Genomic DNA, 24296 nt, shown 5'->3' with positions numbered 1-24296 from the left:
GCCAGCAGGTTGTTAAGTCAAGGTCAGTGTGAGGACGCGCGTAAATGAGGCTGCTACTGGAAAAGGGCCTCAAAAGAGTAAATATCCGATTTGTTTGTCACTTAGTTAATCCGATCGGTCAGTTACAGACCAAGTGCATAGATTTTTGTAATTCCTCATCTAATTTTCTTCATGATGTCTCTCTGAAGTCACGACTGGCAACTGAGTCGCGAATAGATTTGTTGCTAACATCCTTAATAAATGTCGCAGAGTGTGTGCCCGCGTCTCATTCATGGTTTAATTTAGCCATGACACTATTTTTATCCCCTCAAGGTCAATCTGTATTAACTCTAATTTGACTCTCAAACTTAGCCCAATCACTTCAGGCCTGATTAGCTGCAAAACGGCTCTGTCTCCACTCACTCTGCTGTCATCTGGGCCACCAGGTCGAAGGAGGCGAATCCGGCGTTGATGAAGTTGTCACGATAGCGGCTCATTTTGATGGCGTCCAGCCAGTCTCCCACAGTGGTGAAAGTGGAATAGTCCGGCACGCAGCGGTCGAGCAAGGGCTGGGATACCCTACATAGGGGGAGGGGAGGAGGAGGAGAGAAAGAGACAGAGAGAGAGAGGGTTACGGTCGTTACTCCACCACCTCTACCAACCTCACCCCTTAACACCACGCCAACACCACCTCTCCTCTCTCCCTCTCCTCTCCTCCACCTGTACAGAGTTGTGTGTATGTGGGGGGGAGGGGGTCCCACCTTTGTGACTGTGGAGAGACTGGCTGGAGGCGTGGCTTGTGCGACAGTTAGCGGAGAAAAGTGGCATTAGATGCTCTCAGATCTGATCTGATTGGTGTTACTAGTGCTTTTTTGTAGCTGCGACTGAGCATCACAGCAGAGACATCGGCGTTTTCTCCTCGCAACCACATCTCATCCCATATTGAAATAAGAATTCCAGGGATGTGATTGAAACCTCTTCCTGTACCCTGGCACTGGAATTCTCGCTTCCTGTTTGTTGGTTGCTGTTCTTGTTGTAACAAGATGTCAAGTATGGGTTGCGTAGGAGTTGACAAGACAGGAAAAAACATCCTTAGAATCCTAAATGAGTGGTCAGACTGAGTTACACTTTAAAACCAACAACAAATCTAGTTTACACTCTGTCTGGGAAGATTGGGTTGCACGTATTTTGTGCAAGACAGATTTCAGGGGAAGAAAGACAGTTGTGTGAATATACTTAAAGGCCGAAGGCTTTCTAATACTCGTCCCTCGGTGCGTTTGCACATATGTGCGTGCGTGTCATCTGAGGTTGGCAGCATAATAGGATGTGTGCAACACAATCCCACAGCGGTGGAAAGACATTTCAGACAAAGACTTCACAACAGGGGAATAATATCCGTGGAATGTAAACACAGATGTAGCTCACATGTGTGTGTGGTTGGGGGCTGGCGGATATTGGCAATGCACACAGGGAGTGACGCACAAACCTGTATGTGTCCATGTATAGTATAGTGGCTTATGCAGTGTGATAAATGCAGTGGGCTAAGTGTGTTTGAGCTTGTTTAAGTATGTTTTCCATCTGCCTACACACCTGTCGACCCGGGAAAGAAGAAGAAGACCCCCACCGCTGATCAATGTTACAGATAGAGAGGCCACCTTGGAAGTTTTAATAAAAAACGGTGCTACGACTCGTGTGTGAGTGGAGACAGGAGAGGAGGAGGCGAAGGAGGAGGCATGGGGGGGCAGGGGACCCAGGGAGGCAACGGAGGAGACGCGGACAAGGGGGCGAGCGAGGAGAATGAGCGCCACTGTCTTCCCTCCTCTCTGCTCTGCTGATCCCTGTCATCCGTTTTGATGGCATTAGATTCATTAACAATTAAGATAGGAATGGAGAGCGGGAGGGACAGGGTTAAAAAAAAAAGAAAGAAAAGGGAGCGAGGGGGAATTAATAAGAGTGATACAGAGGGCCCATTGACCGGCGCAGATGGAGTGATTTTTAATATGGCCGGTGCTTGGGAGCTCAAGGCCTCAGGACGTTGTTACGGCAGGACGCTAGCTCCTCTTAATGCAGCATTGTTAGCCGCTCCGCTCTGAAGTTTGGCTTCCGTGTCTGAGTCAACACAGCAGGAGAGCTCAGGAATATTTCACACTCACAGGTCAGTCAGGGTTTAGTTACTGTTTAGCTTTAGTCATACAGTATTTTGGAGTGCTAGCGTGGTTAACCTGTGACTGTGTGTATGTGTGAGAATAACTGAAGATAAGCAGAAGCTTGGTGTCTCCACATCCCTGTTTACTTTAACAAACGCTCAAACTTTAACGTTTAACGCTAAATTACTTTTTGATGCTGGACTGCTGGTTAGCCAACCTCCAGCGACCCTTCAACACTGCTGACCGGAGCGGTGGCATCATCTCTCACTCCTGCCTCGTTACGGTTGTCGGCAGGAAGCCACCTCTCCACTGGCCCGTTTAAAATCTCGTTAGTGGCTAATTAGAAGCGCTCCCATCTCCCTCTCTCTCTCTTTTTTTGCTTCGCCCTAATCGAGCTAATTAACCGCAAGCTTAATCTTCTAAGAACGTCACTTCTGTGGCCAACCGAGACCCCGGTTTCCCCCAAGAGCCCAACACAGGATTGTCTGTAGCCCTCCCACAGGACAGAAAGACCCTGATGCGGCGTCAGATAGGTAGGTCACCCCTCCCCCTCCCTGCCCACCACACCGTCTCCTCCGCACTGCTTCAACTCTGCCACCTTCCAGCCTTTCAAATTCTTTCCAGGAAACAGGTTGGACAGGAATGTAGCGCAGCAACCGGGCTACATTTAGATGTGACATCATCATAGATTGAGCTCCCCGTTGGGTGGACGTACTTCTTCAAGGAAGTCATCGAGTGCAGGTCCTTTTAGATTTACAAGGCCCTGGCTGTGTTTGTGAGAAGTGGAGTTGTATGGGAAAACTGTTTGGCAGTTTGCAGTGACTCATGTAAATCATATCAGTTTGGATAAGCAATATTTGCACAGTGGAAATCTTAATCGCAGTCTGTGTGGCTGGGGTGCCAGTGATATACAGCAGCTTGACTAAAACAAGCTCACGCTGACAAATAAAAAGTCAAGCGACTTCATTCTAAACACTGATAACCTTAAATTCAACAGCAGACTCCATTCGGTCACCTCCAAGATATGACGTAAGAGAAAAGAGACGATACTTACAAATATCTATTTGCTCTAATTTCGAATAGGCAGCGACCATTATTAGATTAGATAGACAACATTGTTTCATATGAAGACCCAACCTCATAAAAAGCAAAGCATGAACAATGGATACAAGCAACAACGTCACAGCGTAAATCTATTCTTGTAAATGCCACCTCCGAAGAACATATACACTAAACTCTCCGCAAGCTATACCATGTAATTGGGTTACTCTGTGCTGCCTGCCTACTTTTGCAGATCCTGCGTCCTGGAGCGTAATGTGAGCACTATATTTGTAGATGTTCGTATGAAAGCTTACCCAGAGGACTGTGTGCTGTTGGTGACCACCTTGAGGCTGGCGGCGTTGCGGATGAGCTTATCCAGCGTGGCCACAATCTGGGTGAACTTGGGTCTTAGGTTCCTCTCCTTCACCCAGCAGTCCAACATGAGCTGGTGCAGCGCGGTGGGACAGTCCATGGGCGGGGGCAGTCGGTAGTCCTGCTCCACGGCATTTATCACCTTAATCAGGGAAAGTGAGAGGGGGGAAGATGCAATCAGTGTGTGATGTCATCGGATATCTCACAGAGAGGAATGCCGCAAGTGAAGGATCAGTACTTAAGTCGGTTAAGGTCATAAAACAAAGACTCCACATTGATTTGAGCTTACATCCTGATTGCTCATGTCCCAGTACGGCCGCTCGCCATAAGACATGACTTCCCACATGACGATACCGTAGCTCCACACGTCGCTGGCCGAGGTGAACTTCCGGTAGGCGATTGCCTCGGGCGCCGTCCAGCGGATGGGGATTTTGCCCCCCTGTGGATATGCGAATGAGTAGGTGAGCGTGAAATACTGGGGGGGGTATGGAGCACATACACAGAGTCACACACACATACAAGAGGGAGAGAGAGGGTGAGAAAAACACAGTCTGAAAAAAGGAGCGAAGCACAAGGAGGGGTACACAGTACAGAATCGCAGCAGCACAGACAGACAAGAGCAGCAAGCACTTACAGAGGACACGTACGATCACGGGACAATGTTAAATGTGCTACAAATAACATGATCAATATCAAGACCACATCAGATTCATTTACAATCTGTGGTTTCCTTTTTGTTTGCTCAATGATACGAAAATGTTACATGTAGCACCTTTGAACACCATTCACACACGCAGGGAACACATACACACATTCCTATTTCTATCTCCGCCCCTACTCACCAAGGAGCTGGTGTAGGTGGGGTCTGTGGGGTCGTCCTCCAGGAAACGAGACAGGCCGAAGTCGGACACTTTACACACGAGATTGCTGTTCACCAAGATGTTCCGGGCAGCCAAGTCTCTGTGCACATAGTTCATATCTGACAGGTACTTCATGCCCGCTGCGATGCCACGCAGCATGCCAACCAGCTGGATCACTGTGAACTGCCCGTCATTGAGCTAGTGCAGGAAAGGAGAGAGGGAGAATAAATAGGATTTTAGATCAAGGGTGTACTTTCAAAAGGACATTCTCCAAAGTTTTTCTCCTTTCCTTGCATTTGTCCCCATCTCTGTTTGCAGCATCTCTCCCTTCATATATATATTCATATATCCTCAGTCCCATCTCTTCTCACTCTAATGTCTTTCCTCTTTGTCTCCCATATCTTTTGTCTCTCCCTCTCTTCCGTTCCTCCCTATCTCTCACTATTACCGCTTCTCCCAGGCAGACAATCTTTGATGTGACTTTGAGATGGTGATTCATTGGAGACTGAGCTCTCGGTAAATGTCACCAATTGCCTGAATGCAGCATTTGTCAGATATCCGTCGCAGGCACTGCAGCATAGCTTAAGAGGACCTTTTATCGCTCCAAAGAAAGTGAGCGCTAGATCACTCGGATTTTGATGGGCTTATTTGGCAAATTGTGCTGTATTAAGGATAAGATCAAAGGCGCGGAGACATTCTGAGTGTTCCATGTCAGGGTGTTTTTTTTGTGTGTTACGTGAAATCGTGTCTCTCACCCTCAGAAAAGAATCCAATGCTCCATTCTCCATGAATTCCGTCACTATCATCACAGGTCGACTCTTGGTGACCACCCCCTCCAGGCGGATAATGTTGGGATGGTCAAACTGGCCCATGATAGACGCCTCGGACAGGAAATCTCGCCTCTGTCGGTCGGTGTAGCCCACCTTGAGAGTCTTAATGGCTACGATGATCTCTCGGCGGCCGGGGAGCTTGAGTCGACCACGGCACACTTCCCCAAACTCTCCTGCGATTTTTCCCAAGCGGAAACAGCAAAAAAGAGGGAGATGGAGAGGAGAGAAAGAGAGACAGAGGGAGGGGAGAGAGGAATGGCGGCAGAGTGGAGGAGAGTGGGGGGAAAGAAAGGGAGAGGGGACAGTTAACTGGTTAGAACCAAGGAGCCAGGGAAGGGTAGCAGGGAACGGAGAATTCGCAAGAGAAGCGAGGACTCTAGAGCAGTGTCAATGCGAGGGAGAGATGGTGGTGATGGGGGGCGCATACAGTGACATCATGGCATGAACGGTCAGCTACTGATTAGGAGAGGCGGCGCGGTGAGAGCGTGAGGAATGGCGATGAAGTCAGAAGGTGTAACGATTTCAAAAAAATGCGTGTTGAACATGAAGAATACTGAAGAAAGGGGAAGAGAATACTGAAGAGGAGATGGAGGGGACAGAGAGGTGGAGGCGGTGAGGGTGAGGGAGGGGAAGGGAAAGGAGGGGAGGGCTAAGCGTCTAAGGAGCCAGAGAAGCGGACACGGGAGGAGGAGATAGGAGGTGAAAGAAGCTTGGTAGTCCTGGTGGCCGTGGATGCTTTACGTTTAGAGTCTACGCCAAGCGTGTGCCAGAGTAATATTAGGCAGTGAGAGCATTGTGGCCCAGCGTGGATGCAAAGGTGGAGGAGGTAGGGAGGGAGGTGGAGTGGAAGGAATGGGGATGAAGGTATGGAGGGAGGGGTTGAGGAAGGGGCGGGAGGGGGGAGGGTGGGGCAGAGGAGGAAGGGGGAGGGGAAGGGGACAGGGGAAGACAGGGGGTTGAGGGTTCGTCACTTTAAAGGCGAATGCTGAGAAGCGACGGGTTTTCAAGTAGTAGCCTCAGCAGTAGAAGGGCTGTCGTAGTAGTAGTAGTAGTAGTAGAAGTAGCAGCAGAAGTAATGGTAGTAGTAGCAGAAGCAGTAGTAAGGGCTCCCATCTCTGCCATCACGTCTTCCATTTTTGGCTCAGATATAATGCTAAGAATTGTCAGCCTCACTTGGCACAGTCCTGCAGCTTTCGAGCAAAGATATGACTATGAAATATATCAAATGCATGACAGAAGTTACGGTCAACAACATCAAAAGCTAGGGGGTGAGGGTTCTAAAGGAGACCACAACCACATGGTGCCACAGGTAACAAGTGATAAAGGGACAAAAGGGGGCAAATAGTGAGCAAGTAGCAAAATAACGTCAATAGGCTTTCTAGATGCATGGAGAGTAGTCGTGAACACGCACGGCCAATCCTGAAGCAGAAGAGGGCACATTTAACTATAATATAAACCATATTAAGATTGGATCAATGTTTCAGATGGTTGTGGCCGATTAATATTAAGCTGCTCCTTGGTAATTATTTATTCCAGATGGTGTTTTTCCCCGGTTCCAAATAGCAGGAATTGCTTAGTAATACCAAACATTCCCCCCAGACCACAACACATAAAATAAGTCATTGTAAACGTTCTATAGCCTCTAGAACGCTCATCGTAAGCTCGCCTTAAAAGCGTTTCATGAGATTTCGGGGCTCTGGCTCTAAGACCGGCTTTCCTTTTTTCTTCACAGTGTGTGCGTTCCAAGAAAGACCAAATGTTGGTTTAAAGGGTTTTGCATCGACTGCAATTGTTATTACATCCTGAATAACACGAACGCGTCGAAATTCAAAAGTAGGAAATGGAGCAGAAATACGTCTAAGAAAGTCGATCAGAATGTGTGAGAAACTGTAGCGCCGACGGGTACGAGAAAAAAACAGAAGGGCTGTAATTAATGCTGTGGTAAGAAGTGAATTATTATACATGTGCACTCTGGGCTGGATTATAATACTGAGTAGTGCATGCAATAATAAAATCCCCCTACATCCCCTACGGAAATACATGCCGTCTTAATGAGCCTTTAACCACAAAGCTTCCAGAAGATTTTTTAGAATCATTTCGATTTGACTGCTTTGTCATTTAACATTAATCATCCTTGAAGAGCACCTCTCCTGTTTCAGGTTTGGGCTAGACGAAAGTGCATTAAAGCTACTCTCAATGCAGAGAAAACAACATCAAGGGGCTACGGGAGGACTGTGAATGACACTAAATTAAACAGGACGTAACTTGTAGTGGACTTATGCAAAAGAAGGGTGGTCGAGACATTTTTTTAAACTGGAAAGGGGCTCCTATAAGGTGATGGGTGAGATACGGGAGGGAGTGAGAGGGCGGGCGATGAATTGAGTGGAAGTACCGCTTGGCGTGAAGTCCTCTAATGGTATGGCCTGGAGGTGACTAGCAGTCTTCCCCCTGTAGCTCAGGAGCTTGGGTGGGTTACCTGCGCCGATGACCTCCTCGATCTTCACGCAGGAAACATCGATCTCCTTGGCAAACTCGCGCACCGCCTCATTGGGGTCCTCGTAGGTGAAGGGATCAATGTAGACCTTCATTCCCGGCGTCACTATCGGGGATTCAGTGGCAAGAACAGGACTGTGAATCGATGGTGCCAGACAAAACTTTGAAAAAGGACAATTCTAACTTTAAGTACAAACTCTCCAGTCAGTAGACTTACGTTTATCATAACAATCTAATAAATGTTTGACCTTGGATTAAGTTATCTGTAACTGAACTAGCAGCAAATATTTGCTGCTAATAAATGAAGGAGTATCGCTGCTAGCAAAAGGGAGTGGCATCTCAGCAAAGATACTTACTGTACTGCTGCAGTTTCTCTGTGTACTCTGACTCTGAACCATTCCTCTGCTTTCTGTTGGGAGAGACGACAACACAAATTGAGTCACATGGACAACGTGCACAGCAGGGTGCAACACTGGAACAGAACAAAGGCGCGAGGAAAGAAAATGGATCCTAATAATGAGATTCCTCGTTAATGTCGCTGTATCCAGGGATACAGTTAAAGATAACACCAGTGCCTTGTGGTTAAGTGATTCATTATAATGCCATTCTGAACATACATTAGGGGCGTCGTGCTGTCAGACATCACTCCCTTCATTCAACTCATTCTGCCACACGCTTGGTTTTGCTTCTTTGCTGACATTTTTCCTTTTATCCCTTATCAATTTTGCATCTCTCTCTCTTCTTCATTTGTCTCTAAATCTCTTCCTCTTCACCTTGGGCCTCACTTCCTGTATCATTCTCCCTGTTCTTCTGCACTTGGGGGGGGCTATGGCAGGTTGAGGGGGTTGGGGTTGCTGAAATTACATGTTAATGCCCTTCCTTTGTTGTCAACCAGTAACCAGGGCATTAATACCCAATGGTAATTTGCATCGTATTTCAAAGTCAAATGCCATTCTGGAATATGCCGAAGCTCTGCGTTTTGTATCACTGCTATTCTTCTTGTTATTCTGTGGTCGTCACTGCAGGAGCTAAGCCAAGGCCCCGAGAGAGGCACTGTGTAGCGTTTTGAAAATGGAAGAGAGCAAGGAAGCAGGAGAGAGGAGAGGAGGGCAGATTATCATTTAGTCTTGTGTGACCGATGCCCACGCCTGTCAGCCCCTGCCTGAAATGGCTCGCAGACCAAGCCCAGTGGCGTCTAGTCAGCAGTTGGTGCCAACCTTTTGGCAAATGTACCCCCATACCGCATATGCTGCCAGACAATGACTGATACAAGCATAAGCGAGCACGATTAGAAGTAGCCGATGCAGCCTCAGACCCCCTTTTTTTTTTTAAGATGCGGGCAGTTGCAACGTCCCAGTCAAATGCAGCCAAAAGACAGGAATGCATCTGGGGTCTTTGTGGTCGGGCAACCGCACAGTCGATTGGGAGCGCCGAGCCATGAGGGCAGTCCTATCAGACACGACAGCTGCTCCACCATGCTGTGTCCAGCGCACAAACTAGCATTTTGTCTCTTTGCTATTCACGCATTCAGAGGACTAATCTGGCATTCAGGGGGCTCACAGGTGGCACAGAAATCCACCCGAGACTGTTCTAGGGTCATTTGGAGGACGGGCAAACAAAGCGGACATTTGAAGCTGGGTCATTTTTATCTCAAATCTTGAAGGAAAATGCTTCTATAAGCCATTGCTTTAGGTCAAACTGTTTTTGTCTGTTTTATGCCAAAAGAGAGGATTCCTTTTCTGACCTGAGGCAGACGATAGCGATGACCACAACTGCAATGATGAAGACCAAGATGGCGGTGCCTGATCCCACATAGAGGGGCAGCTGCTCCTGCAGGGACTTGTGTTGGTCATCTGAAGGGTCAAAAGTAAGAAGAGGGATTGTCTGATTATGCAAGTGAAATCATGGTAGGCTCTTCTGCAGCATATATTAGAATAGAGAGCAACCAACTTTGACAATTCATTCTGTCTATTTCAATTGATTAATGAGGGTTCATAGTCGACTGTAGATGTTTGGAATCGTAATTCAATTTCTCCATGAGGATTCTCCCTCTTTTCACTATCTCTAAGCTTTGGAGCCTCCACTATCATAACAATATACACAGTGTCTTTAAAGGTGGAACATAAACGTACTTTGTAGGTTGGTGCTGAAGTCAGCAGGGCTGCTGTATCGCCCATAACCGGCCACCGTACGGGCGCGGACCTGTACCACATACGGTGTTCCGGCCTTGAGACCTTCGATGCGGGCTGAACTCCTTTGGGCAGTCATGGTGTGAGCAATAGCTTCGCCCTGATCCTGCCAAGACAGACACAGTCGATGATTAAACTAATATCAAATAGCAGTAGCCCCCCTGTGTGCTCATCCATAGAAACACTGGTATTGGCTCTAATCCCTGCACGATTGACCAATCTAGTTATGCAGGTGGGTGGAAAAAAAGGCAGCGAAAGAGACAAAATGGTGAGACAGATTGGAGCCAGCATGTTAATCCGACAGGAGACGGACAAGACAACAAACAGAGCAGAAATACACTGGCTGCCTTTGTTCTCTCCCCGAGGCAAATCCAGTCACAGCTCTGTGCGCCACTGGAAAATACTGAAACTTTCAAATGCATGGATTGAGGCTAGAACGAGGGTACGAAGGAGAGATGGAATTAGGGTGATGGAAAGGGCACAGAAGCATGAAAACAGTGCAAAGCATTCTCGCGAGGGACAGAGACAAAAAGGAAGGGAGGAAGAATAGAGAAGAGAATAAGTAGAAACGGACACACTGGCCTCACTGCGACTGTAGAAAATGTAGTTTCCATATTTAGAGACATGGAATGGGATTGAATTAGGAGAGTTGACTTACATTTTTGCCTACCTTCTCATGGTACTTAATCTCGTAATCCAGGATGATTCCGTTGGGTTTCTCTGGAGGCAACCAGGAAAGGCTCATGGTGCTCGCTGTGGCCGCCATCAGGTGAACTGTGGGCACTGCAGACGGTGCTGGAAGGGAAATAGAGGGGAAATCAGCTTTATTTGCCATGCCATTTTTGTATCATTGTCTTTTCAAGTCCAATGTCCTTTGTTTGTCCACAGAAGCCCAGATACAAAGTCTTAGAACCGGGCTTTGTGAGTGGCTTTAATAGTTGGTATGCAGGACCATTCTGCAGTAATACTCAGATTCTCCCTCCGGGTTCTCGGGGAGGGAGTTGGAATGTGTAATTCTCTAACAAGAGAATCAAACTGCAAAACTGATCTTACATGCTGCTCCCTCTGCGATACAACATCGAGTGAGACACAAACACACACATACAAATGCAGGCATTTCCATTCTACGTGCCTCACTACTGCTGTGACTTTGTACCACCATCATCAAGGAGACATTTGGGAGTCAAATGTTTCTCTCTTTGGATCTTTCCAAGTAATACAACATTGGACAAGTATTGTTCCTACTGTACGTTTACATAAAACAGCAACAAAGTCAACACAATCTAGTGGATGTATACACATTCACACGCGCGCACTTAGAAGCATAAAACTACCTGCCACTCCACCCACGCCAGCGTTTCATGTTTTCTTCACATGTGCCTATTAACGGCCAAGTCCTGTCTGCCTCCCTGTCTCTCTTTCCTCTTCGGTAAGTTCAGGCTTGTTCTGCACCTCTGACTCACTCCCTCTTCTCACTCACTTTGTTCTATTGTTCCAGTTTCATAACATCAACTGTCTCACTAAGTAGTACCTTCTCTCTCCAAAAATACCTTTTCCAAATTCACATCCTCACTTTTTACAATTTCCGAAATTACAAATTTTCCTCCCAACTCTTCAAATTTTAATCTATCTTTTTTCACCACTGCAGACCTCCACCTCCTTTCTCTCTCGGCCACTTTCTCTCCCTTGCTCCCTTCCCCCTCGATCGCACCCTTTTCTGTTAAAAGCTTTTTAATCCGCAGTTCTGCTTCTTTGATCCCCCTTGTATTTCCTTTCTCCCTCTGCTGCTTGTATTTGCGACCAGACATCCTTCTGTTTCCCTCTCTTTGCTTCCCAAACCTTTCCTGCCCGGCCTCTATTCCTCCCCTGCAAGCTTCATCCACCCAGGCCCTCCTTGTCTCTTTTTCTACCCCAGAAGACAATGCTTCCTAGCCAGATCTCCTGGTTACTCGGGCTAGGGGATTAGGGGCCCTTCTTGGGAGAAGACCGTGAAGTAACCATGGAGGTGGCCCTCGAGGCTTATCGCCGCCTTAGTATTTATTTTGGGTTTTAAAAGGTGAATGCACATACAGGGATGGTCTTGGGACTACAACAGGGGATAATCTGATCACAGTTGATGCTCTCTTGTACCCTCCTTTCCCCTCTCCTGCTCCTCCTTCTCTCCACACCCAAATGACCATTGGCACCCATGGGCGGACACTACACCCTGTCACCCCAGTGCCTGACCCCTCAAAAACAATGAGGTCCTCACATGGGGATCTGTTGGGCCTTGGGGCCCAGGACCCGCAAGCAAAATGAATTCTTTAGGTATCTTTAGAGAGCAGGAACACAAGGGAGACGTGAGGAGTAGAGAAGTACAGGACCGTGGAAAAGAAGTGATGGGGTGGGGGTGGAGGTGGAGTAAGGGATAATCCGTGTTGTTGTCTAAGCCTGCCGAAAGAGCAAATTTAACTAAACACACCCAAGACACAACTTAAAAAGCTCTGGGAGAAACTCAACTCACACGATCCAAAGTGCAGAGTAAGCTCAATAGCACAGAAATATATGAAGAGGTATACGCTGGGAAAAACTCATCCGACTATAATTACCAGGATCTTTAAGTTATTAAAAACAAATCACACACTTTCATATTACTTCTGTGCACATAGACTTCCATTTTCTCTGCACAGAACACTTTTATCTCAGCACTGACTTGTACTCTGGCCTAGATACGGTTGTTGCAGTGGGCTGGAGGAGTGGTGGGTTGAAAGCAGTGGGCAGCGAGAATACTGCAGGTTCAACACTCCGAATAGACGCTGCCTCGCTATTGCTATTTGTAGCAGTGTTAGTACAGAGCGTCGTGTGGGCGTGTGAAAAAAAAGGTCTCTCTCTAAGCTCATTCAGAAGAACGTCTTTCCTCTCAATCTCTGTTCAAAGGAAAGACATGTAACGTACTCCTACATACAGCACACACATGGCAATTGATCACCATTTCACCAGCAAAGCCCAACCTATTCCTTGACATTCCCTTATATCTTTCTCCAGACTTTGAAAACTCGGCAGTGCCTAGAAATTCAATATCAACCTCTGACAGGTATCCTTCTATCCACAGGTGCCCTCAGGCCTTGACGATTGCACCTACCAGCCTGATTGGTGGTGATGTTCACAGCGGAGAACTGAGGAGTGTATGGACTCTTGTTGGAAACACCGTTGACCGCCTGGATCTCGAAGCTGTACTGCGTGTGCGCCTGCAGGTTGCGGACTGCCACACGGCGCTGGGTCAGGCCCAGGTGGCGTGGCGAGATGTCTACGTTGTCATCACACCGCGAGCACATTCCTCGCTCAGGTAGGCACTTCTTGCATATGACGTTGTAGAAGATGTCCTCGCGTCCCCCGGAGTCACGTGGGTCGCTCCATTCTAGCACTAGCGAGGTTTCGTTGACGATGGAGATGACGCTGCGTGGTGCCGAGGGGACAGCTGTGAAAAGAGGGTGGAGAGGGTTTTCAGAATTCAGAGTAATGTGTAAATAAATTGCTTTGGGTGAGCGTAAATGAATACTGAGAACCAACAGTGATACATAATACTGCCTATAAAACAGTTCATATACCATTCTACACACTGCACACGCATACATTAGCTGTACCTGCTATCAACACCCACGACCCGGTATCATGAACAAGCAATTTCCTCGTGCTGTGGCTGAATCTCATGCATTAATTAAACATATCAGCGGTGCACTAGAAGTGAGTCTGCGTCAGTAAAGTGCTGTGGCAGGGCAAACTACCGACAGAGTCTTGGCAGTTCTTATCCAATTACTGGAGCTTTATCTCCCACTGTGCACTGTGGAGGAATCAACATCCCCACCTACCCAGCAACAACACAAGAAGACCTTCCTCTCTTTTAAACAGTGAATGGATTAGTTGACACACCTGCGTACTGTTTTGCTGTAAATGAAACACCCTCCACTTTCTGTTTCTGGGAGAGAGGGTGGCAGTGGGAAGTGATAAATTTCATGGAGGGGGAAGGGGGCTGGGGGTGATAAGTTTGGATAACTCTGGGAAAGCAAGCAGAATTGTTTGCCTTCTCTGCAGTGTGGTGGGAATAGACTCCTGGAGGCTGATAAATACTCCAGAGGGCACAGTTCAGACATGGCGGCGTGGAAGTTAATCTTTACCTCACCGAGAAGAGTTTGACTTTGAGTTTATGACTGCCAATGCATTTGATCGCTGGATGGAGATGAGATGCAAAAACTGTTTCAGATTTTCATTAAGGAACCAGGAAATGGGTGTTTTTTTATAAGGGAAAGGAAGTAACAGTGCTGTCACCTTTTCACAGCATTTACATTCTGACAAGTAAATGATAAGAGAAGCCTTTGTCTGATATCAGATGGCCTCGCTAGGACAGCTTAGCATGATTGCACAGACAAATCCTGAGTTCTCAGTTTGAAAAATGCTCATAGATACTGCGAGAGACGAGAGTTGACTTCACTTACTCGTGCAGGGCGAGTCGGGAGAGTCGGTGTCAGAGCGGTAGTAACCATTTCGACAGGAGCAAACGCTGGCTGCTCCCGAGCTGGCACGGCTGTTGGCAGGGCAGGGCAAACAGAATCCGTCACCCTGCTTCGACTTGAAGCTGCCGGGGTTGCAAGCTGGAAAAGAGATTGGAGTGAAGAAAGTGTGAATATTCAGGCAGTGGTTATAGTAGAAACAAGAAAACATTACTTCTAAAATAGTCTAACAAGTTCTGCTCACTTCACTTTGTCAAGATTTTACCAATTTTTATTCTCCAAAACATGCTTTAATTTCTCAACTATATTCCAAAGTTTAATAATTGTGTGTCATGTTCTGACTTGAAGATTCTATTTGCAACATTGTTTCAGCTCACTGGTAAAAATGACTGACAGGTCTCATTTAGTTTGTTCAATGTGTGTGTGTGTGTGTGTGTGAATGCGTTTGTGCATTTGTTTTCCCCCCATCTCCCTTTCCCTTCATTTATAGCGAGGGAAAGAAGGGGGGTTTCTGAGCAGCATGGAGCTGTTTGCATAAACCTCATGCTCACACGAAGCGACTGTCAAACCAAATTATAAACACAACCCCCAGAGCCAGAACACTGGCATGGTGCTTTCATCTGAATTCTGCCTTTTATAAAATACATATAAACATACACACAGAGATTCAGAAAAGCACACATACCACATGGCATGGCAATGTGCATATGTGTAAGTGTACAAAGTTGTCTGTGTGCACACACACCGCGCGCACACACACACACACACACACACACACACACACACACACACACACACACAGCATCTAAGACTCAAAGTACTTGCAGTAGGCACTTGCCAGCAAAGCCCAATGCACTCAATGTTAAGAGGCTTTTCTAAAACAGACCACCAAAACAGCTTAGCCACATTGAAATAAATGCCCAAGACAAATTGTTAAATGTTTTGGAGGAGGACTTCATGAAAACACACACCACAATAATTGAAGATCATTCATAAACTCCCTAGACCCTCTGTCCTCATACGTGGACATCACATTTCTCCTTCCCTACACCTTATACATCATTTTGCTGAACTAAGACCTGATGTCTGGACATTTTTCGCAGCCCCCTACTCATATACAGTTAATACCACATTGGGTCGCTAGAACACGGCAGACAGGAAGAATGTTGTGTTATGTACTGTGTTCCATATGGACACATGAAATCAACAAAGGAAGGCTTCAAAGCTCAGTGTGTGTGTGTGTGTGCGTGTGTGACACAGATTGGCAACGCTGACATGCAAATGAGTAAATCCTGTGATAACGCCTCTTTCATGGCAAACTGTAAAAGAAGGTCATAACAGTCGTTCGTGAATGAAGGGAGGCGGTTGTTTTCTGTTAAAGTCACATCAAATCTGCCGCTGTGCTTTCTGAATTATCTCCCGTTGGCAACAACACTGCTCGCCATTGTCAGTGGCCTATCTCTGTTTATAGCAGCTGTTTGCAAGTTTATAACTCAGGTGATAAGCAGCAGGCTTGCAGCGAAGCGTCGGGGATCCAAGCGGCACTGTGATCCAGAACGCTTTGGCAGGGTCCATATCATTGATGAAGTGTCCCGTTAAAAGATGAAGGAGTTTGCCGTGGTGCTTAATAAAAAAGACGCAAGCAGGTAAGAGAGGCGCGGTTTACAGGGGGGGGCCAGTTGATTAGGCGACCTAGCCGCGCGTTCGCTCGTCAATGTCAAGGACACGTGACGTTTATCCCTCAGAGTGACATCTATCTCCACCGGGAGTTTGTTTTTCCAGTCCCTGCTCGGAAAACAACAAAGGTTAGAGGTCGACTCAACAGTGGAGTGGTTCCCTGGTTCCCTGCTACTGTCACGTTGTTTTTCTCCCCCGACCCCTACCTTTTTTTTCTGAAAGGTCAATATTAACACAAACCTACCACTCAACTGTGACGTTTACATTAGCACTGAGTGTGTTTGTTCTTCCACCATTCGTCAGACATACACGGCACTGGTTAACAGGAAGTGCGGCTTGATGAACAGATAAGGAATTTCCCCAGGTCCCACCAGGTATGAGAACAGTGACTTTCACTGGTAGCTACTCATGCAAGTTCATCCCAGTTCAACCGCTCGAAAGTGAACTAGAAGCAACTGCAGTGGATAAAAATGGTGGTTTTTGAACGTTGGCTAATGAAAAATGTTGATGGAACGTTCCCATTAGAGGAAGCGCTTTTCTTGGAAAGGTTAAAAGTGCTGATCAATCACTTCCACTGAGGAAGGGGTCATCGTCTTTCCTCTTCCTTTCATCCCCTTTCCCCTTAGAGGAGCCAAAGAAGAATGCATATGGAAGACTAAGGGGGGTGGAGGAAAAAAAGGGAGGGTGAGGTGGCGGAGGTTGAGGCATAGAAAATGCTAATCCAGCAGGCTCTTTTCTCTCTCTCTCTCTCTCTCTCTCTCTCTCTCTCTCTCTCTCTCTTCTCTGCTCCCCTGTGTCTTATCCTCTCATGCAGAACATAGAGCTTAAGGAGCTGATTAGGATGTGTGCTGAAATTGGAAAGTGTGGCACAGGAAAGAAGAGGCAAAGAATATTGGGGAGTGGGTGAAAAATGTGGAGCAAAAAGAAGAAATCGATTAATATTCATGCGGACGTCCTTACTGTAACTCGGGTGGCGCATTAATGAGAGCAACGGCCTTCAGATTAGGGGAAGAGCAAGAGGGGGCAGCGGGGGTGGAGGCTGATAGAAAGAGGGGTGGAGAAGAACTGTGTGTTGGACTAGAAGACGAGGCGAAAGGATGATGAGGAATGACGATGAAGTCAAAATAAAATATAGAACAAAGCAGAGAGGGGATGGGATGGGGGATGTATTCCAATGAATTCTATTGTGCTTCCCAATGAAGGCTGATTAGAGAACATTTATTCCGGGCCCAGTCGCCAGGGCTTTCACCTTGAAGTGTCAGAAACAAACAAATGGGTCTCTCTCACACACACACATAATGTGTCTGAAATGTAGTTATTCCCACGACATAACAAATGCACACAAACTGTACATGCTCAGACAAGTCCCTATCAGTCCCACTGAGACCAACTCTCTCTCTCTCAAACCAAACCCCCCCCCCCCCCCCCTCCCACCACCACACACACTCTTTCCATTTATTGCGCCTCCTCTTCCTGCTGTCACCTGCACTCCATTTCAGCGGAGACTGTTTAAATTCACCCTGCTGTCAACCTCTTTTGAACCTGTCATGTTCTCCATCAGACCTGTAGCCGTCCCCAGGACTCCCGGCACTCATAAACAGGCAGCCTCCTGTGCATTTCTATTTATTTATCAACCAGCTGCTGGGCCAAATTGAGGTCAAAGGAGTAAACGGCCTTAGACAGTCTTGCCGAGTGACTATATGAGGTAACTAAATGGCTGAAAGTAATGAGGCAGCTCGGCCATCCCATGGTAAAGATTGGAATCTGTAATCAAAACATTACAGGTAAAAAATAAAAACAAGTGTGGGTGTCCAGAGCAACCGTGTGTCCTTGAGCAAGACGGTGACTCCTTCCTATTCTCTCATTGTGATTCAGTCTGTGTAGGAGCGTCTCACACACAGCCTAAATGTAAATGTATTTTGTAAACAATAACAATTTCTTAAAACATGGATCTCCATAAAGAAATTCTGTCTTGACCCAAGTGCCGTTGCTTTCAGAGAAGGTCAGACGGTTCTAATCTCCCAAACTCGGCGATGCAATCCGACATAAACCTCTAGATGTCTGCAGTCAAAACTCTCACCTTGACATTGTGTATCCTTCATCGACGCTTCAAAACCAGCCGAGCAAGTGCAGGCACCTACGGGAACCATCCATTCTCCATCGCCGTTGCAATAAAGCTTCAGCGGCACGGACACCTCGAGGGCGTTAGGCACACAGGTTCCGGGTGCGATGACCAACGACGTCGCCTCGGCTCCCGTTGCTGTCTCGGGGAAGACGGCAAAGTTGGCGATGGTGGTGGAGCACTTCTTATAAAACACCCTCACAGAGATGAGCGACATGCAAGCGCCAAGGTCCTGGAAGGCCAAGTAGAACCCGGCTTTGGAGAGCGGCCCGAAACTTCGGACTTTGGTGTTGACCCGGCCAGACTCGAGCATAGAGAAGCTCTCGTCTGGAGCGATAGTGTCCACCTTCACGTAAGGGTTCTCCATCCAGAAAGGGCTTGTGGCTGTGGCTGAGTCTGAGTCGGACTCGTAGTAGAAGAGGTTGAAGGTTTCTTTGCAGGAACCTGGGATGTTGGGAATGCTGTTGCAATCGCGAACGGTGAATTTCATCTCCACGTATACTCGCAGGACGTCCTTTCGTGGGATGAAGTCGCTGCGCAGCCAGTTATTCTGGTTGAGCTCACGTACATTGCACACTTGATATGTCCGGATGGGGTTCATGGCGTCATCATAACCACTCACCTCCTCCCACTGCAAACAGACGGAGAAGATAGAGGCTTTAAATTTCACAGATCACATTCAAATGTTTCTATACATCCTAGTCAGTCTCTATTCATGATGAAGAAAGAATGAGCGGAACAGGAGGGAGGTTAAGGCCGAGTGAGACAGAAGCAAATTGAAATGCAATTTCTCGCTTTTTGGGTCTTTTGAGTCACAGTCCCTTTCACTGGCATTGCAATGATTTTTCATCTCTGGTTACTGTGGCGAAGACCAAAGGACAAGGACTGTGAATTCATCACAATTACAGCAAACTGTCAGACCCCACCACCGAGCTCCATATCTGTTTGGAAGTAGCAGCCACATTGCTTCACAACCAATTACACTTCAATTACAGAGCAATGATCGCATCGTCCCCTAATAAAGACGGGGAAAAGGCGCTGGTTAACCTTCATGCATTCTGTTTTTACAGTCTTTTACATCCTTCAGTGCTGCTACAGTGCCCAGGGGGTGAATTATCGAGGATAAAATGGGATTACATTTTCTAAACTTTGATTACTTGCTTCATTAAATGAGCACAAGCAAACGAGATGCCAAAACCTTCGGAGTAGGACACTCGTCTAATCGCGTACACTTTAAATTTTTAATGAGGGCATTACAATTAAATCATTTCCCTTCAAATTTGGATTCCGGTAGTGTGTGCCGTTTGTGTTTCTCTTAAACAAGCTTCCCCGATCTGTAACTCAGCCTACTTTACTTCGGCCAAAACAAAAAAATCTCAAACTTCTAAAATACTGAACTCTTAAATGTAAGGACACGATTCTTTCCACTCTTGGGACAGAAGTTTGCCTTAGAACATTTTACAATCTCCAAACTATTGCAAAAGACACCAATTTGTTCTCCGGAGCCGGTTGTTTCCATGTGAGCTCTGGGCATCTTAATTAAGGCGGTGGTATGGATATTCCGGAGACAGGGCTATTCATCCAAGACCCTGGAGGCCATGAGGGAGCGAGGGAGGGAGAGGGAGAGAATGGACGTAGCTTGGCTGTGGCATTAAAGCGATGGTCCGATGAGAGGGAGAGGGAAGGAGGGAGTGACCAAAGGGAATCGATAATCACCAGCCGGGTCAATGGGACGGCTAAAAGCATGAAGTGTCAATGGGTATTTAGTTCAGTGTAATAAATCACCCACTGCAAAAGAGCGATAGAGGCCGAGTGTTTGTGTGTGTGTGTGAGTTTGAATTTATGTCTCCTCTGTTCTTGCGCAAGTCCGTCTGTGTGCCTGGGTGTGTGTGAGTGTGTGTAGACGGCGAGAGAAAGAGGGAGAGTCGCTCCTCTTGAGACACACACCGGTGGCCAAACACTCTAAGCCCTTCTGCTTACCAAAGCCTGAATGAATTAAGTAGGTCATGTGAAAAAGGGGTCAAGTTTCTCTGCATCAATTTCCACCCAAGATGAATCGTTATGCACGATTTGAAGTCCACTCCGTTTTCCCTTTTGTGTCCCGGGCTTTACTTTTCGGATAAAAATGAACTTCAGAGCGCACAGGACAAAGAGAGAGAAAGGAGTCATCTCAGCTCCAAACTAGTTCTCACCTGCCTCACCTTCATGACATCTTAGACAAATAGCTCTTATATAAATACATTATAAAATTCTTATCTGCAGTACAAACACGTACTGTGGCTTTTATTTAATCAAGAACAAGCTCTCTGACTGTAATTTTGACATTATACCTTGTTTGCGACAGGTTTTAGCACGCCGTGAGACCATAAAGAACACGGTAATGCGCTAACAATAGTTATTATCCCGACAAGCTCACTAACTAGGTATCTTGTTATTCGAGGAAGGGTAGGGAAAACCCTGGAGGCTTCATTCCAGGCCTGAGGACAGCCCAGATGAAGAGTGGAATTCCCCCCTCTGTTTTGGATGATAAATGAGACGGAATAAGGGGCAAACAAACAAATGCAAACACCCACCAACGCTGAAAGTGAAAACAGGGAAATTCAGACAGAAATGCACGAACGCCGAGGTAGATGACAAATACACCGAAGCACACCCTGACATGCATCACTGTCCAGACAGACTACATGTCTGTCGTCTCACCCCTATGAGAGACGCTGTGACTCAGACCTGACCGGGTAGCGTCCCTGTAGGGGTCTGTGTACGCTGACATGTGTTTGTCTGGAGTTCTCTTGGCTCTCTACTATCTTCTCTTGTGTCCGATGAGAAAAGACAAACCTACGCGCAAATGTGTACAGAAAGACATGAGGAGAGGAGACTGACGCACAGGGAGTGATAACTCAGGGACAAGCACCATCTGTAGCACTTTCTGCCGAGAGACTTAGAATAAAGAAAGAGGAAGAGGGGAGAAATCGTGTCCAAGCCTTTCGGTCGGCATAAGGGGAAGTCTGTTCACTGTATCTATATCTGTTGAAAAGGAGCATCTGTTGGAGCAAGGCGTCGTCTCGTCCCTCTGCCCGCTCTGTGTGGGACCGGTGAGAGCATCGCAACCACATTGTAACTTAACAAGAGAGGGGGGGGGGGGGGCTCAGAGGAGGAGGCAAAGGAAGATAGATGGATGAGAGGAGGTGTGGGGGGATGGGAGGGGGGTCATCCTTGAGGTGTATAGTGTGTCTGCCTTCATTAGTGCCTAGTTGCTCGGAAGTAAAGCTTGTAGAGAAAGAGGAGGTGGGGCGACTTTGGAAACAGCTGGTGTGGCATTGCTGTAAGTGGTTTGGCGTACATAAAACAAAATATAAAATAAAATGGGCCTCCGCCTCTCCGTAACAACAACAGAGCCCAGTCAGAGGGGAGGGGAGGGGGGCACAAAGGCGAGGGGAGGAGCGCTGGTGGTCTTTGAAGTTTAGTTGAAGAGGGGTCAAGTCTCCGTTTCCTCCCTCCTCTGCCCTTTGTGGGGAACACATGGGAAAGCAAGATGGACCCGTCACCGCTACTTTGTGTGCGGTGAGATTTGGGCGCTTCAGTGTGCGACAGGTCAGCGCCCGGAGATATTTCACGAGGTCCGGATGGGAGGAAAAGTGGCATTATTCACATGTTTTGGGTGCGGTGAGGCGTGGAGGACGGAAGGGACCATCTGTGACTGGGCGGGGGTCATTGGAGTTTAATTGCGATGTTGTGGAGGCTTTTTTTTCATTTTTTTTTTACTGTTCACATCCCGCCAAACGTGCTCGGGACACAGAACGCACGGCCTCGCGTACAAGACCAGATCTGGAGCCAAACGAACATGAATATGCATTTCGTGGCATTTCAATTATGAAAAACAACTGACAATACGTCTGTGAGTGTTTGCTGTTGGTGACTGGCTCACTTCACACACACTCATGCATGTAAACTCACCCCTGTCTCTGGGTGTGCGGTCCAAGCTAATTCCGTCGTGGCCCACTTTGTGTCCATCAGCGTCTCTGTAAACACAAGCAAGCAGATAGCAGGCAGGTCAGACAACAGGGAACAGAGTGACAGATTAGGATCGATACAACTTTGAATAGTTTTATGATGATGATGTCATAAAGCCTCCGGAATGATCAATGGAAAAGGAAAGTGGCCGCTCGTGAACAAAGTCTACTCTCCTGGAGAGAGAGAAAGAGCGGGAGATAGAGAGAGTGAGTGATATTGGAGTAAATTAGAAGCAGCGTGTGTGTGTGTGAGAGGAAGAGGAGGGAGGAAGAGTGAGGCTGATCTGTCATTGTCTGACATTTCATTGCGCCTTCTTGGCCAGCTAATTAGTCTCAATTAGACATTTGCTTTTTTTCAGGGAATGGAAACAACAGCCAGTCTCACTGAGGGGCCGTTCCGCTTCCCACACACACATACACACACACACACACACAGGTTATAAAACTGCGGGAGATATACAACCCAGCAGACGGCGTGAATGGAAAGCGGCGGCCATAAAGTCAGGCCTGACAAAAGAAGAGCTCTTGACCAAAACAGAGGTCAATGCACTTAATTAGCTTCGGCGTTTTGGCCTTTCTGTCAATAGCGGGACACACACAACCTTTGAGGTTTACATTATATTTGCCTCCTACACATACACACTAAAATCACACACACACGCGAAGCTCCGACAAAATGGTGAGCGTGGGCACTTCCTGCAAATCCCTCTTTTCTCTTCTGCATTCATTCGCTCTTCTCGTTCCCGCTGATAAAGACTTTGTGAAAGTGTGTGAGTGTCTGTGTGTGTGTGTGTGTGTGTGGGGGGGGGGGGGTTCTACAAGATAGTAAAAGACGATGAAGCGTCCCTTATCACGGAGAGGAAGAGTAGAATATTCCCTCTTCTCCCGCACGACCTTCTCCTTAAAAAGACTCTTGAACTCGCAAAGTTTCGCCGTTACTAAATACCTGCAGCCTTCTGGAAAACACCGCCACTGACACACACACACACACACACACATATTCACACACATGGCCGCGTACCATCAAAACTCAAAAGACCCCTTGTGAATTATGCATTACTGCTCTGTCGAGACGGAATGTGTCCACAGCTGGGAATTCCCGCTGAATTCCGTCCCTGCTCGCTTTGACTGACTGCCTGACTTGTCTTTGTGCTGAGTTTGCGTCTCCTACGTTACGAGGACGTTACTGCTGCACCTGCAAGGGGCACCGGGTTAAATCTGGCTCCTGACCTTCATCCCCCCCCTACAAACGCTATGGAAATACTCGTAAACTCTGCCTTTGCCTGGAGCTCTTCCTCTCCTTCTTCTCCCTCTTCTCCTTCTTGTTCCCAGCCAAATGCAATGAACCACATTTGTCACTGGAGCCGCACGTCATTACCAAAAGTGTGTCAGTGGCATATTAGCTGCGGGACTCACACACACACACACACACACACACACTGACACTGTGTGATCTGGGACCTGTTACCATAAGACGCAGGTAGCTAAGACAGTGTGGTGGAAATGATATGGCTGTGCACGCTGTTTATTGTTATGGCTAGTGTGTGGGGCACCGGGTTGTGTGTGTGTGTTTGTACGGTTGGCCTGTCATTAGGGCTGACCTTGTTGAAATGACAACGCGGTGAGACACAATGACAGAGGGAGAGAATCAAAGAGAGACAAGGGGGCAGTGTGTGTGTGTGTGAGAGGAAAAACAGGGATATGCAAAACACACAAACACACACACACCTGCGTGGCCTGACTCAGTGCTTTGGGTGGTGGATGGTTCGGGAGTGCATGTGCAGCACTTACCCTTCCTCACCTTTCGAGATGCATCTGTGTTGTTTTAGCTAACCAGGCTGCTTTGTGTGTTTGTGTGTGTGTGTCTCTCTGTGTTTGACTCTGTGTGTGTGTGTGTGTGGGTGGGGTAAGTGTGTGTGTTTGTGCGCATGTGTGTGTTTGGTGCAAAGCCCTGCATTGTGCCCAAAGTGAAGCACCAATTCTGAGTCAATGGGCCAGAGCAAAAGCACTGGATGACCCCGACCTGACCCGGCCGCTCCCTCCCTGCCAGCATGTGTGTGTGTGTATGTATGTGTGTGTGGGTGAGTGT

The 24296-nt window shown here is 47.3% G+C and overlaps 1 protein-coding gene across 9 annotated transcripts in view; it reads right to left on the bottom strand.

The window, feature by feature from the left end:
• ephb3b (eph receptor B3b) overlaps positions 1-24296 on the bottom strand; it is a 52510-nt gene that overhangs the window by 3781 nt on the left and 24433 nt on the right. Inside the window, exons 2-15 of one of the 9 annotated variants that reach the window (XM_076151255.1) lie at positions 22152-22216; positions 18156-18828; positions 14384-14539; positions 13033-13368; positions 10570-10706; positions 9855-10017; positions 9467-9575; positions 8079-8131; positions 7622-7840; positions 5155-5402; positions 4382-4597; positions 3829-3978; positions 3482-3681; positions 403-558 (exon numbers count right to left, since the gene is read on the bottom strand). In XM_076151255.1, coding sequence (XP_076007370.1) covers positions 403-558; positions 3482-3681; positions 3829-3978; positions 4382-4597; positions 5155-5402; positions 7622-7840; positions 8079-8131; positions 9467-9575; positions 9855-10017; positions 10570-10706; positions 13033-13368; positions 14384-14539; positions 18156-18828; positions 22152-22216 — 2881 coding nt within the window. The remainder of the gene's footprint in view (positions 1-402; positions 559-3481; positions 3682-3828; positions 3979-4381; positions 4598-5154; positions 5403-7621; positions 7841-8078; positions 8132-9466; positions 9576-9854; positions 10018-10569; positions 10707-13032; positions 13369-14383; positions 14540-18155; positions 18829-22151; positions 22217-24296) is intronic. The other 8 variants (XM_076151259.1, XM_076151257.1, XM_076151260.1 and 5 more) reach the window with 8 other exon arrangements.

The sequence above is a fragment of the Genypterus blacodes genome, unplaced genomic scaffold (assembly GCF_046128005.1).
Source record: "Genypterus blacodes isolate CSIRO-AG114 ecotype Tasmania unplaced genomic scaffold, CSIRO-AGI_Gbla_v1 ptg000054l_1, whole genome shotgun sequence".
NCBI lineage: Eukaryota > Metazoa > Chordata > Actinopteri > Ophidiiformes > Ophidiidae > Genypterus > Genypterus blacodes.
The sequence above is the reverse complement of the archived record's forward strand: the minus strand, read 5'-3'. Positions and strand labels throughout refer to the sequence as shown.